Source organism: Penicillium daleae (assembly GCF_028827525.1).
Source record: "Penicillium daleae strain IBT 16125 chromosome Unknown utg000008l_segment0_segment0, whole genome shotgun sequence".
Taxonomy (NCBI): Eukaryota; Fungi; Ascomycota; class Eurotiomycetes; order Eurotiales; family Aspergillaceae; genus Penicillium; species Penicillium daleae.
Window position 1 is genome coordinate 7,312,518 of NW_026623156.1, and position 12,190 is coordinate 7,324,707.

Below are 12,190 nucleotides of genomic sequence, written 5' to 3' on the forward strand. Positions count from 1 at the left end.
TTCATCAATCGGACCAGTCCAGAGTATTTTGAACAATGGAATCATATTTTGAGGCCCCGCATACTCTACTGGAATGGCGCACTTCATTGTGCACTAACGCAAGAATACCCTTTGAAGGTCTATCATAAGGAAATTTATGACCTTATATGGTGGTAAGAATACCCTCGAGGGTAAGAAGTGATACACTTTGTACATGACACAATGCATGGATTGCGTGGCTGAGTTACAGGTGCGTACGTATCAGGTTTGAAGCCTTCTGCTGCATGTGCCCACAGTTTATCACGTTCAAATATGGAATCGAGAATTCTCAAGATTCCAAAATAGTATAGATGGGCGTAACTCTGGAGCAAATCCGACGCAAATGAATTAACTGGAATTGGGTATTAATTAGGGGAAGACAGCAATGAATGGTATTGAAGGTAGATTAGGTACCAGACGTGGGCAGCAAGACTCGGCACGGGGTCACTGGATCTTTAATGGAGTCGAAACATTCGAAGACCTAACGAGAGAAGTGAATTCCGACTCTGCAAATCACTCTCCCCAGAATGTTTCCAACCGATTGACTGCACTGACAGGACATAATTGATGTGAGGCACTACGAGAACATGGACAAATTTGAACTGGGATATATTGATATGCCTATTCTCCTCAATCTCCTATCTCCAAATGCAAATGAATCTAGCTAAGACTGATGTCAATGTTTCGAAAAACATGACATAGTGGGCTGAATGACCGGATCCAGAGGATATGCCCTGGTGCGGTCAAGAAAAGCAAAAACAAAAGCGATAAAAATCTCAAAAATCTCAAAAATCCCAGTTTCCAACGCGTGAATCCAGAGCAAACAAGATGTAGAAGGAGAGCCTTGTGTCATCGACGCTAGGCAACACAAGGCTAGAGGAAGTGACGCAGGCGTCTAGACGTACTGGGGGAAGGAATCGTCATCAGGGAACTCCTCCTCCTCGTCGCTGTGGTCATTGACGCGGTCCAAGCTGTCCTCGTCACCAGCGTCCTCGACCTTAACCTTTTTGTAGGTATTGGTCTTGGTCTCAAGATTTGACTTAGCCTTCTCAAGGTCCTCCTTGGAGGCCTTCATAGAAGCCGCACGCTTGGTACCAGTCTTGGAGGTCTTGGTCTTGGACCGCGGGGTAACTGGCATACCAGCCCTGTCCTTGAGCCGGGCGACGCGGTGCTTGAGGGCACTGATTGTGCATTCTGTGAAATTTAGTCAACAAGTATGTCATGCAGCAGTCAATCTGGCATATGAGAGAAATTTTCAAGTTTGGAGTGGCGATATCAGTAATAGTGCGGTGGGAAGTGAATTGCTTACTTGGATCAAGGAAAGCCGCCGCCGCCTCCCAATTGATGTTGGGGGTAGTGTTAATGATGGCAATTAGGAGCTGGCCAGGGTGTTAGCCCATTTTCTGAGACTTCAATGTGAAATAAGAGAAATCGAATGAGCACAAGGCCGTGTGGTTGGGGCTTGGAAATCGAGATACTGTTATTCAGTCTCGTCCGGGCCAGCTCACTAGGCGCTTCGAAATCAAACCAGAGAATGATACTTACCCGTGCGTCGGTCTCCTGATTCCAGGTCATAGGCATGTTTGCGGTGTTGGTCAATAGTATTTGCGAGTTGTGTCCGGAAGAAACTTTGAGAATTTCGGATTTGATGAAACCGAATTGCGGGAGAGTTGAGGAAAGAAGACGGTTGAGGAAGAGAGAAAAGAAGATTAAAAATGTGACTCGCTAGCAAGAGATCGAGGAGACAGCTAACTTAGCAGGTGTGCAGTCTCATTGACAAGAACCATATTGAATCCGAAATGAGGCAAACGTAGGTGCGCGGTTAACGAAAATCCATATTTTACGTTATAAGGAGGGTGCTTGGTAACCTACTCGTATTTGGCATACGTGAGCACTTCTATACATTCTACGCTTCTAAGTGGACTAACATGACGACTTTTGAACGTAAAAGAGAGAGATGCATTCGTTGAAGTCATTCTATCAAAGGTAGCTACGTTCCCACTTTCATGTCCCCTAAGTATGGATGTCATGGAGAACTAAGGAACAAGAACGGGAGGAGCACAGAAACATCTAGCTACCGCGTGACTGATAACGGAAAAATGAGATACATTTGATCTCAGAAAATAAGCATCCGCCGTAGAGTGACATGACGATCTCAGAAAAGCAGGTTGCGCTCAAGCCTCCTCCTCGTCGTCGTAGCTGTTCCAGAAAGTGCCACGGCGACGGCTCTTGCCACGGCTTTCAGCCTCCACACGCACCTTGGAGGCCTCCTCAGCAGTGTCTGTGCTGTACCAGTCATTGGCAGGCTGCTTTTTCTTCGAGGGGCTCTTCTGACGAGCCTGGGGGCGGCGGTCGTCCTTTGTAGCGGGAACTTCATCAGCGGAGGCAGTGTCACGCGAGGGGGAGCGCTTGGAGCGGCGTTCACGGGCACCCCTAGGCTTGCTGTTGGCACTGGCATCCGACTCGTAACCCTTGTGAATATCCTCGATACGCTTCAGGGCAGACCGGTTGTAGCCCCATTTTCTCTTTGCCTTACCCTTGGCAACACTGGCAGCGCGGGCGGCGTGGGACTCGAGGAGGATCTGGCGCTGCTCATGACGCCGGTCCGCAGCCTTGCGGGTCATTGTACGGAGGTGCTGCATGATGGCCTCGGGGGTGCAGGCTGAAGGGGGTGTTAGATACCGGAGTGTATTGTCTTGAGAGAGAGAGAGAGTACTTACTGCCACCCATAATCTCGGCGGTGGTCTCCCAATCGAACTTGGATCCACAGGTCTCCCAGATTGCGACGAGGAGCTGAAAAAACGGGGGCCGTCAGCGTCATTTGTGTACATAACTGAGAGCTGGTAAGTCACTGACCTTGTTGTCCCACTCGGGAGTCCAGACGATGACCATGATGATGATAAGTGATGATGAATACCGTGTGTGGTGGGGGTCGTTTCAGAGGAAAGGTGATGGGAGCGCAAGGAAAGGATGTGTTGCTGGAGAAATAGAGAAGGATGTTAACTCCAGGTCTTCGATTTGTTGATTTCATGCCAACTTTGCTTTGTTTGGTGGTAACTAGGGACCCGGTGAATATCCTTGTTTGTGGTATACACATGATTCTCACGTGTTGTCCATCAACTCAAGGGGCCTCTGGAATATTGCAACCAGCGATGACTTGACAATTTCCCTACACTCAAATCAAGCAATGATTTTCGATATTTACGAAGGGGAATTTACGTTCATATCTGGCATACAGTCTCTTCGGTCTCTTTCTAAACCCGAGAGAAAGGTCAGTGATGGTGACTCTATATTCGGTATTCTCGCCCCAATTTTACATCCCAATCCATTGTTTTTGATCATACATACTATGGATGGATTTTTCATCGGAATATCTCTCATTCTCCTTGAAATACTTTCTGAGATGGGGTTTCCAATTCTATTCACGGAACTATTAAACAGTTCAGGATAAAAGTCATGAAGTTTGAAGTTCTAATCCCATAATCCAAAATCTACTGTGTGGTAGAATATGGTATAGCGCTGTGATCCATCAGTTTGCCTTTGCTCGGAAGCTTTTGGCAATGCTCGTTCGCTCCCATTGCGTTTTGGAATGACAGGACGGGTTGCTGCAGGACGGATTGCTGAATTCACCAAACACAGCAAAGAAGGTTGCAACACAAGCTACGAGGAGTAAATCGGTCATTTTATGCTGTTAATATGTATTTTTGACCATAATGAAAGAAATCAGCGACGATTGTTGGTCTATCTTGTTGACTGGAGTTATGTTGACGTTAGATCTAGATACGTCGCGTGGAACAATTCGTGGGGGCGAAACAGACATTGGATCTCTCGTCCAATTGGTTAATTGCTTGAATTGTGCCCTGCCCGTAGCGGCAGTACAAAAAGCCCATTGCTTGGGCACTTTGGGTTCAACTGATACTCGCGAATTCGAGAGAAAAAAAGGAAAGAAAGCATGGATTTCTCCGACATACACAGAATCATAAATGCCTGCTGGACACGAAAACAAGGAAATCTATAAGAGGGTAACAATACGTCAAAAGTCCAACAAACTGTGGACCCATCGATCTTTCTGTGGAGCAATTTCCTTCAACTCATCATCCTGCATAGCTCAATCATAATGAGGCTGCTGGGGTGGGCCAGAGGTTGGTGGCGTTGAAGACGCCCAAGGACCGCTCACAAACTGGATATCAGAGGCTGCTATGCGGGAGGCGCTTGCTGAGGTGGTCCATTGATCTTGATGAGGAGGTAGTTGACTGGTTTGTGGATGATAATTCGATCCACGGTGGTTGGTCGTACCGTTATGCATGCTACTCTGCGGTTGGTGGGGAAGGTAATGATGCACACCCGCCTGGACAATAGGGTTCTGAAAATATTGGGCGCTACCATGGGCGCTTGGTGCGGTGGGAAAGACCATCGAGTTGAAGCCAGGTCCAGGCTGCGTTTGTAAAATAGTGTTATTCTGATAAGAGCTTTGAGTACTTGACCGCCGAGTACCGTATTCATGTAAGGGAGGCTGTACTTGAGATCCAGCCCCAAGACCGCCGTGTTGGTCGTGTTGGAACCCCATGCTTTGCTGGGAGTGAGATTGGGACAAAGAATGACCTGGTATATTAGTGGCTTGATTCGTATTGGCATGGGACTGCGCAGGGACTAGGCCATGGGAGTGTTGCATTTCCATCTGATTGCCGCTGTAGACATTTCCCGGATGAGAAGGAAAGGATGATTGTGTGGTACTCAATGGAAGCTCTCCTGGATGCTGTCCACCAGTCTGAGCAGTAGTATTGGAGCTATAGAGGGGTTGAGACAAACCCGGCAGGGTATAATGAGTGGACGAAGCCAGAGAGACATGACTTGGTTTGGCGTGAGGTCCTCCGAGTTGCCACTGCGGCTGGGGTGGCTGGGATGGAGGGAACCCAGACTGATGAGAAGTAGAATTCGCATTCCCAGTATAGGCTATCGAGGGTGCATATGCCGAAATTTGAGGCTGCTGTTGTACATCCATACGAAAGCTGCGATACTGCTCCGCACTAGGATCGGCAGCCGACCCGATTGGGTGTGGCTTTGACATCTGGCCATGGTCGCCCCAGGGTTGTGGATGATTTTGCACCAGATATTGACCTTGGTCGGAATAATCTGCTCTCTGATTCGGGATCCCGGGAACAGCGTGGTGAAATTGATCCTAGGAAGCTATTAGCGATATGCGCCCGCGTCAGCCTTCCAAGGTCCAACACACTGCTGCTTTACCCCCGGTCCCTGATGCAAATTGTGGTGCATAGGGATGAGATCTATGCTGGATACCATGGGCCGAGTGCCACCCGAGTGTGTCCGCGGCCCCGTGTATGGGAGTGCTCAATTGTCCACTGAGCGGGGAGCTTAGGGAGCTCTATTCCACCATCAGTGCCACTCCTTCAATGCTTGTGGAGACATGATGCGCGCGATCCCCTACGGAAATTCTCGTTCTGTCCGCCGCCGACTCCATTCGCTCCACGAGTGAGTTTCCAGTCGTTGTCACGCTGGGGCTGTTGGTTGACGGTCGTGAAGGGGGCGCTTGCGAGGGCCCTGTTCCGATGGACGTCGGGGTTGTAGAAGGCGATAAAGCCACCGGTTCGGTAGGTATATCCCATTGTGACTTTCCCGTCGCTCGCTGGACATAGTACCACTGGCGCTGAACGCCTTCCCACTGTGGGAGCCTGGACGCGTATTCTGTTAACATCGTGCACAAGGCGCGCAAAGATAACGGTTATTCGGGCTCTCTTACCAGCCCTCAGGCAGTCGAGGCGGAGGGGACGATGGGCCTGCAGTGTCGGCAGGGGCATCTTGCGCCATTCTGCACAGAGTCAGAGGATGGGATGCAAGTTACAGAAGACAAAAACAACCCGACGGGGAAGGAGAGGCTATGGGCGGGATTGGGGGGCGATCCTGTGGGGGGCCCGGCCTTGGCTTGGCGATCACGCTCCATCAGCGTGATCCATCAAGACCGACCAGAAGAAGAACCCAGCAATCGCAATCATTGAAGTAAGGGGTTGTTATGAGAGAAGCTTTGATACATTGCTAATATTCTAGAGAGATACTTGCCTAGGTAAAATATGACATAACTTGCCAAATCCGAATTCCAACCCGAAAACACTGATAAACCGTCCATGTTCACACCGCCAGCATAACGAGTCGTCCTTTTCCTATAACCTTATCACTTAAACCCCTGGCGCCGAGAAAAATGAAATAAGCAAGACCGTCAGTAAGAATAGACAAGAGAGAAAAGTTGTAAGAGAAGCAAGAAAGTCAGGAAGGAATACTGAAGAACGTCGAGCACATTGAGCATCACCAGGCGTGACGATCTGGGGGCTCCCAGTCATCGCCAGCCCAGTCCTCATCACCACTCAGCTCATCATCAAGGAAGTCACCTTCATTGAACTGGGTTTCTGTCGGGCGTTGATTGTCAATACGAATGTTCACCACGTCGCACATCCCCTGGCGGATGTCTTCATATGGCGAAGGGGACGGAGATCGCGATAATGAATCTTTGAGTTGTGCGAGCCGTACACTTTGGCGCTTGGACGGAGTGGAAGGCTCACTACCAGCAGAGCTAGGACGTGCTGATTCTCCACCAATCACAGATTGGTTAGAGTGGAGAGGGCGCTTTCGCAGAGAACGAAGATTTGGGTCAGGCGGTGCGCTACGACGCAAGAATGTTGTCTCCAGCCGATGGATCCATCTTTCACGGAACGTAGCGCGATCGCGCCAGCCAATCTTGAGAATTGCTGAGATGGTCAGACATCGCAAGTCCCGCAGCCTAGGCGCAGCTTCAACCAAGGACATGAAGAGCGACTCCATTGCGGTCTCGCTGAGCTTTGTGAGTTGGATAAGCTCAATATCCTGAAGTGTTTCCGGCCACATTGGAACTTCCGAGTCAGACAGGAGTTCCTTAAAATGGAGTTCATTGTCATGGAAGCTGGACCAGTCATGCAGAGAAACGTCCATCTTGAATCGCTCCAGGTTGGGGCAATGCTCGCCAAGATGGGTGATGAACGACATATTGAGATGACGATTATGACTGAGGCTCAACTGCCGAAGCTGTTGTCCACGAGACTTCAGATACGCCCCTATACCGGGAGAGAAAATGCGGTTGCAGTTGGTCAGAGTAAGAGAGCGAAGCGTTGATGGCATATGCGGTAAACTGTGCTTGCCCACAAGGGAGCATTCGATGAACTCCAAATGCTCCAGCCGAGGGAGTTGCTCTATCACTGCGACAAGGCAAGTCTCCAGTGAAGGAGGGTGTTCACGGGTACGGTCATCCACATGGACCAAACGGAGATGTCTCAACCGCTGGAACGCTGCTCGTTGATGCTTCTCGAGCATAAAAGCAAGGATGTCATCAGCGTCTTCCATGAAACGACCATTCCAGTCCCATCGGCGAAGAACAATGCCCGCTTCATCAATGGCTGAAAGTAGACGTTCAGGATAGACCCACTTCGAGGGCTTGATAAGGTGAACAGGGATGCCGATGATGAAGTCATCTTTGTGAAACAGACGCATGGTGTGCACTCGCGGTACTCTCGCAATGAGCTCGCAAAGGTCAAACCAGCCAAGCTGTGGTCCATTCTTGTAGAGTAGCACCGATTCTGCATCCACGTGAAGCTCTTTGACCTTGGCAGCATAGTTGATCGATAGCGACTCCTGCGGCTTTGATAGTAGATTTAGAAGTTCGAAGCTCCTAGGGGCTGGAACTAGCGGCGGAGAGTAATAAAGGGCTGCCAGCGCGGGCTCTAGGAATTGTCGGCACAAAAGAGCCATGTCAAGAAGCCACTTGGATGACTTGGTCCGCTGCATCAGCTGCTCGTCGACAAGTGGATAGGACGCTCGCAGGAAGATGTCGAAAAGTATGTGATACGGAAGTGTTGCCCACGGCGGAATGACCCCCGAGGTCAGGAATATCTCTTCACTTGCATCGATCCGAACACGCTTCTTCAAAGGTTGGCCTATGGCTCGTCTCGGGGTTTTCTTGTGCGCTGTCTTGGTGCGTTGGGGTTGCGAACGTCGGGACGGTCGATTGCGATCGTGCGGGCCGCTGTGGCGAGTATCGTGGGAAGATGAGGGGCCGGGGCCTGGGTCGGGGTGAGAAGAAGCAAGAGTGTTTTCGGATGGGGGGATCGCAGGGTTCAAGTCCGGCGAACTCGTGTCGCTATCGACGAGCGAACCCTCGGAGACTGTATCTGACGACTCCTCGCGATAAGATCGACGTATCCCGGATGAAGTGCGTGGACGGAGAGAGACGGAAGAACGTCTCGAAGGTATATCATATCCGTCTCCTTCCTGATTTGAGTCCTCAGCAGAGGTGCTGTCTTCATGGTATGTCTTGACCCTGGTGCGCGTGGATCGGACAGGTCGAGAAGAGCTCGGCCGTCCACCTGAGCGACCGGGTGCCATGGCTGCTCAAGTCACAATAGGGATGGATTCGGTGGACAACCTGTTCACATCTTTCGCTTCCAAATCTGAGGCCTGACAAATGAGATTCGGGGTGAGGGCGGTGTACCGAGGACAATAAAGGGAAGAAGTTGCGACGAGTCCAACGAGGGCTGGTCGATGATGAGACGGCAGCAGCGATCGACCTTATCGATAAGCAAAGCAGCCCCGTTGGGCTAGACCGTAAAGGGAATAGTGCAGCCCGTGACCCGCCCAGGCATCAACCCCCGCCCTCAGGCATTAACACTAACCCAATTGAGGCACGCTAGAGACAGTTAAAATTAGAACTCAGCTTGAGCTAAGATGGCTCTGCCAGCCACCCTGGGGGGATCCTCGTGGGTGGTTCCTTCGTGAACTTCCGGAAGTTCATCATTCAGTCTGGGAGAGCATGCTTCAGTTTGAGATTGACCTGCCGCGAATTACCATGGTTCACAACGATTGAGAGGATCCATATAGTCAGCTTAGAGTCAACAAAGCTGGTCAGCTTTCGCCCCCGCGGCCTGGTCGGGGAGTTGTCCGACTCCTTGGGGGGAATTCAATGGAGACCTCCTTCCCGGTCATGATGGACTCAAACGAACGCTCAAATCAGGGCGGTATCGGGGCGTCTCAAATGGTAATCCAGCAGTATGCGAGATATCCTACAACATTAGAGACCACGCTGCAAAGCGCATCCTCACTGGGGAGCGCTCGAAGTCAACTGGAGACTCACAGGTCACCTCCGCTGCATCGAAAGGGGACTCCTCGGAGCATACAGTCTTCTCCTCGAGGAATGCGCTCAGCCCTGCCACCATCATCAACTGTGCGGTCTGGTCCGTCCATGTCCCCACCTGTCTTTGAGACTTTGCGTCACTCGCCCATGAAAGATGCAGACCAGGCCGAGTCTCGAACTCTGCCATCGCGGGATATCACTGATGACACCATTGACGATGCTTACGCTTTGTTTATCCTATACTGCAATCCTAATGTACCTTCTTCTGTCGATACCTCGGAGCTTCGCAAGACATTTCGCAGCCCTCCGCGCAGTGATGGCAAAAGCTTTAGTGTTTTTACCTTATTTGAGCTTATTCGAAAGCTCGATAACAAAGAGCTCAAGACCTGGATCCAATTGGCAATCGAACTGGGAGTCGAACCGCCTTCAATGGAAAAGAAACAGAGTACGCAAAAAGTCCAACAGTATGCTGTTCGACTAAAGGTAGGCGCCCACTATCTTATCAAAGTATCTTGTATCTCTAATAGTATATTAGCGATGGATGCGTGCTATGCATGTCGATGCCTTTTTCGAGTTCTGTTTGGGCCACCCCCATGCATACTACACCCAGCTTCCTCCCTCCGGACCGTTTGTTAGTGAGTCCCGCGACGGCGTGCCGCTAGAAGAAGATCTTGCTCTTCGGGCCTTGGTTCCACAATGGAAGCCTAAACGTGGCCGAAAGCGAGCAGATGAACGAGAGCATGAGGAGGAGAAAGCAGCCAAGAGGCCGCAGCTGGATACTTCGGTAGCCGGTTTGCAACCCCGAGGGTTTCCAAGCCATTCGATTCCTTTTCCTCAAAGTGCCATTCCCTTCAGCGCCTTTCCCACTGAGGAGGATCCGTGGTTGACAGCGGCATCATCGTTCCCACCACCAGGTGCTTCGGAGCAACCGGGCCACGAGCTACACTGGAGGCTCACAGAGCGCGAGACATCACCAGCGGGCTACCCACAGTCCGCAATCCTGCCCAGAGGAACACAACCCTCAGACGCACTCATGTCGGCCGAGCCTCGCTCTGCGGTCACTCCATCATCAGGGGAGAAGACACGCGCTAGACGGCGACATGGGCCAGCAGTGTCTTCTGCTTGGCCGAGCAGCAATGGGTCGGTAACTGGAAAGGGTCGCGGAAGACCACCCAATAAGGCTTCGACGTCGGGTTCATTCTCCACCTTCCAAGTCAACTCGAGTCGAGATTCCTCTCAGGTTCCCCAATCCCATGTCGTTCGATCTTCCCCACCTGCTGTTCAAGAGGACCCTTCGAATGCTGTGTCAAACTCGTCCCTCGGCCAATCGTCAATACCCATCGCCCACGCGCGACCAGGTAAACTTCAATTACAAGTCCCCCAACATCAAGGTGCTCCAGTGCGGCTCGCAACTCCTCCAACACTTCTAGTCAATGGCGTCAACGGCGCGCTTGTCCCCCAGGCTCAAGGCCTCCATGAGTCTCAACCTGCAAATGGCCTTGAAAACGTCCAGCACGTCGGCCCTTTCGCGGAGCAAGCAATCGCGTCAGCCGACACGAGAATCTCCTTAGAGGACATTATACACACTTTATCCAATGAACTCGTGCACGCACGTATCTTAGGACGACCAGCTCCTATCAACCAGCAAGAAGCCCGGGTTCTGGCATCGGCGCTGGTCATCAATTTGACTAATATGTACGCACGATTGCCATTTCCTCCCCCTCCCAACTTTTTGGCCTTCCAGCTTGGTGTCGGACGCCATTTCGGTTTCCCTGGAACTAGCCAGCATTCAATATCCGTAACGACCGAGCACGCTCCCATTAACCCCACGGAATCCCGTCGACAGGGTTCCACGGAACCAGTAGGGTCAACACAATATACTGTCACCTTCGAATATAATCCTTCTTCTCGTTTTTCCATGCAAGCGGTGCTTGCAAACAGCGATACAGGTACTGCGCCCACTCGCACCTTTAACCAAGTGGCCATTCCTCCCCACGCCTCCAGTGAACTCGATCAAAATAATGATTTGTCCAATTATGGGCTTGAAGATGATGATCTCGATCACCCCGTCTCAGAGGCTACCTGGAAACAACGCTATATGAGGCTCCGAACACAGATGCAGAAGAAGGAGCGGTCACTATCCGCATATAAGCGCAGAATCGTCGAATCAGTGATGGCGGATATCTAAGTTGCATTCATGATGATGACGATTACAGCATTCACGCCATGTTTCCAGATTCCTTTGTTTTCGAGCGTTCTGCTTCTTTCTCGATACGATACCCAGCTACATCTTACCATCAGCTTCTTTATGGATTTTCTTCATGAATCCTGACATTTTATACTTCTGTTCATTGATCGTCTGTTCTACAAATGGGTGTTTCTTGTAGAATGGCTCGCCCTACCTCACGTAGAATTGCCATAGCAAATGTCCCTATTGCATATCTCTGTTGCATGTCTCCAGGTGCTCATACCGCTTCACACCAGCTCGCGTCATGCATTTTATATCCTTCAATCCAGCTTAGGGGGATAGCTCAGGCTGTACTCTTTGGTGAGCCTCATCTTCTGGGTGAAGGTCTCCCAATCTTTTTAGATAGAATGAGCCAATGTTAGCGACCCGTCAGATCGGATTTTGCAGTTTGGATGGCGCAAAGGCGAGGCGAGTGCTACCCTGCTGACCGTCGTATTTGGGCATTCAGTGTGCATGATCATATTTGAACATGCATCAAGCTGGATGTTTGCCCAGGTCCTTCTTTCAATCATTGAAGACGTTGTGACAGTGATCGAGTTATCGGTAGCCAGGTGCTCAAGACCAAGAACATTCGTGGGAAGGTCGATGGAGAGGATTGAGGATGAGGAAAGCAATATGTCGAAATAGAAATGGGAGCTAATTGAGGGACAAGAACACTGGTATATAAGGGTGGCTCATCTGCTTTTGATCTGCGGTATATACAAATTTGCTTTGATGCAGACGGTGGCAGTCAGTGTTGAAAGTCGGAAGTATGT

At 50.6% G+C, this 12,190-nt stretch overlaps 6 protein-coding genes across 6 annotated transcripts; 1 reads left to right on the top strand and 5 right to left on the bottom strand.

The window, feature by feature from the left end:
• Positions 1-913: 913 nt before the first annotated feature.
• N7458_011122 (uncharacterized protein) lies at positions 914-1,599 on the bottom strand (the record flags this gene model as incomplete). The annotated part of the gene is made up of 3 exons (XM_056914504.1): positions 914-1,212; positions 1,328-1,397; positions 1,564-1,599. The coding sequence occupies 3 exons, from the start codon at positions 1,597-1,599 to the stop codon at positions 914-916; spliced, it is 405 nt and encodes a 134-aa protein (XP_056763353.1).
• A 593-nt stretch (positions 1,600-2,192) lies between these two features.
• N7458_011123 (uncharacterized protein) lies at positions 2,193-2,910 on the bottom strand (the record flags this gene model as incomplete). Its single annotated transcript, XM_056914505.1, has 3 exons — positions 2,193-2,680; positions 2,739-2,811; positions 2,875-2,910. The coding sequence occupies 3 exons, from the start codon at positions 2,908-2,910 to the stop codon at positions 2,193-2,195; spliced, it is 597 nt and encodes a 198-aa protein (XP_056763354.1).
• Positions 2,911-4,126: 1,216 nt separating this feature from the next.
• On the bottom strand, positions 4,127-5,086 carry N7458_011124 (uncharacterized protein; the record flags this gene model as incomplete). Its single annotated transcript, XM_056914506.1, has 1 exon — positions 4,127-5,086. One exon carries the CDS (start codon positions 5,084-5,086, stop codon positions 4,127-4,129), a length of 960 nt encoding a protein of 319 aa, XP_056763355.1.
• A 340-nt stretch (positions 5,087-5,426) lies between these two features.
• On the bottom strand, positions 5,427-5,642 carry N7458_011125 (uncharacterized protein; the record flags this gene model as incomplete). The annotated part of the gene is made up of 1 exon (XM_056914507.1): positions 5,427-5,642. One exon carries the CDS (start codon positions 5,640-5,642, stop codon positions 5,427-5,429), a length of 216 nt encoding a protein of 71 aa, XP_056763356.1.
• A 694-nt stretch (positions 5,643-6,336) lies between these two features.
• Positions 6,337-8,442, bottom strand: N7458_011126 (uncharacterized protein; the record flags this gene model as incomplete). Its single annotated transcript, XM_056914508.1, has 1 exon — positions 6,337-8,442. One exon carries the CDS (start codon positions 8,440-8,442, stop codon positions 6,337-6,339), a length of 2,106 nt encoding a protein of 701 aa, XP_056763357.1.
• Positions 8,443-9,016: 574 nt separating this feature from the next.
• Positions 9,017-11,375, top strand: abp2 (putative ARS binding protein Abp2; the record flags this gene model as incomplete). Its single annotated transcript, XM_056914509.1, has 2 exons — positions 9,017-9,670; positions 9,723-11,375. 2 exons carry the CDS (start codon positions 9,017-9,019, stop codon positions 11,373-11,375), a joined length of 2,307 nt encoding a protein of 768 aa, XP_056763358.1.
• Positions 11,376-12,190: the final 815 nt, after the last annotated feature.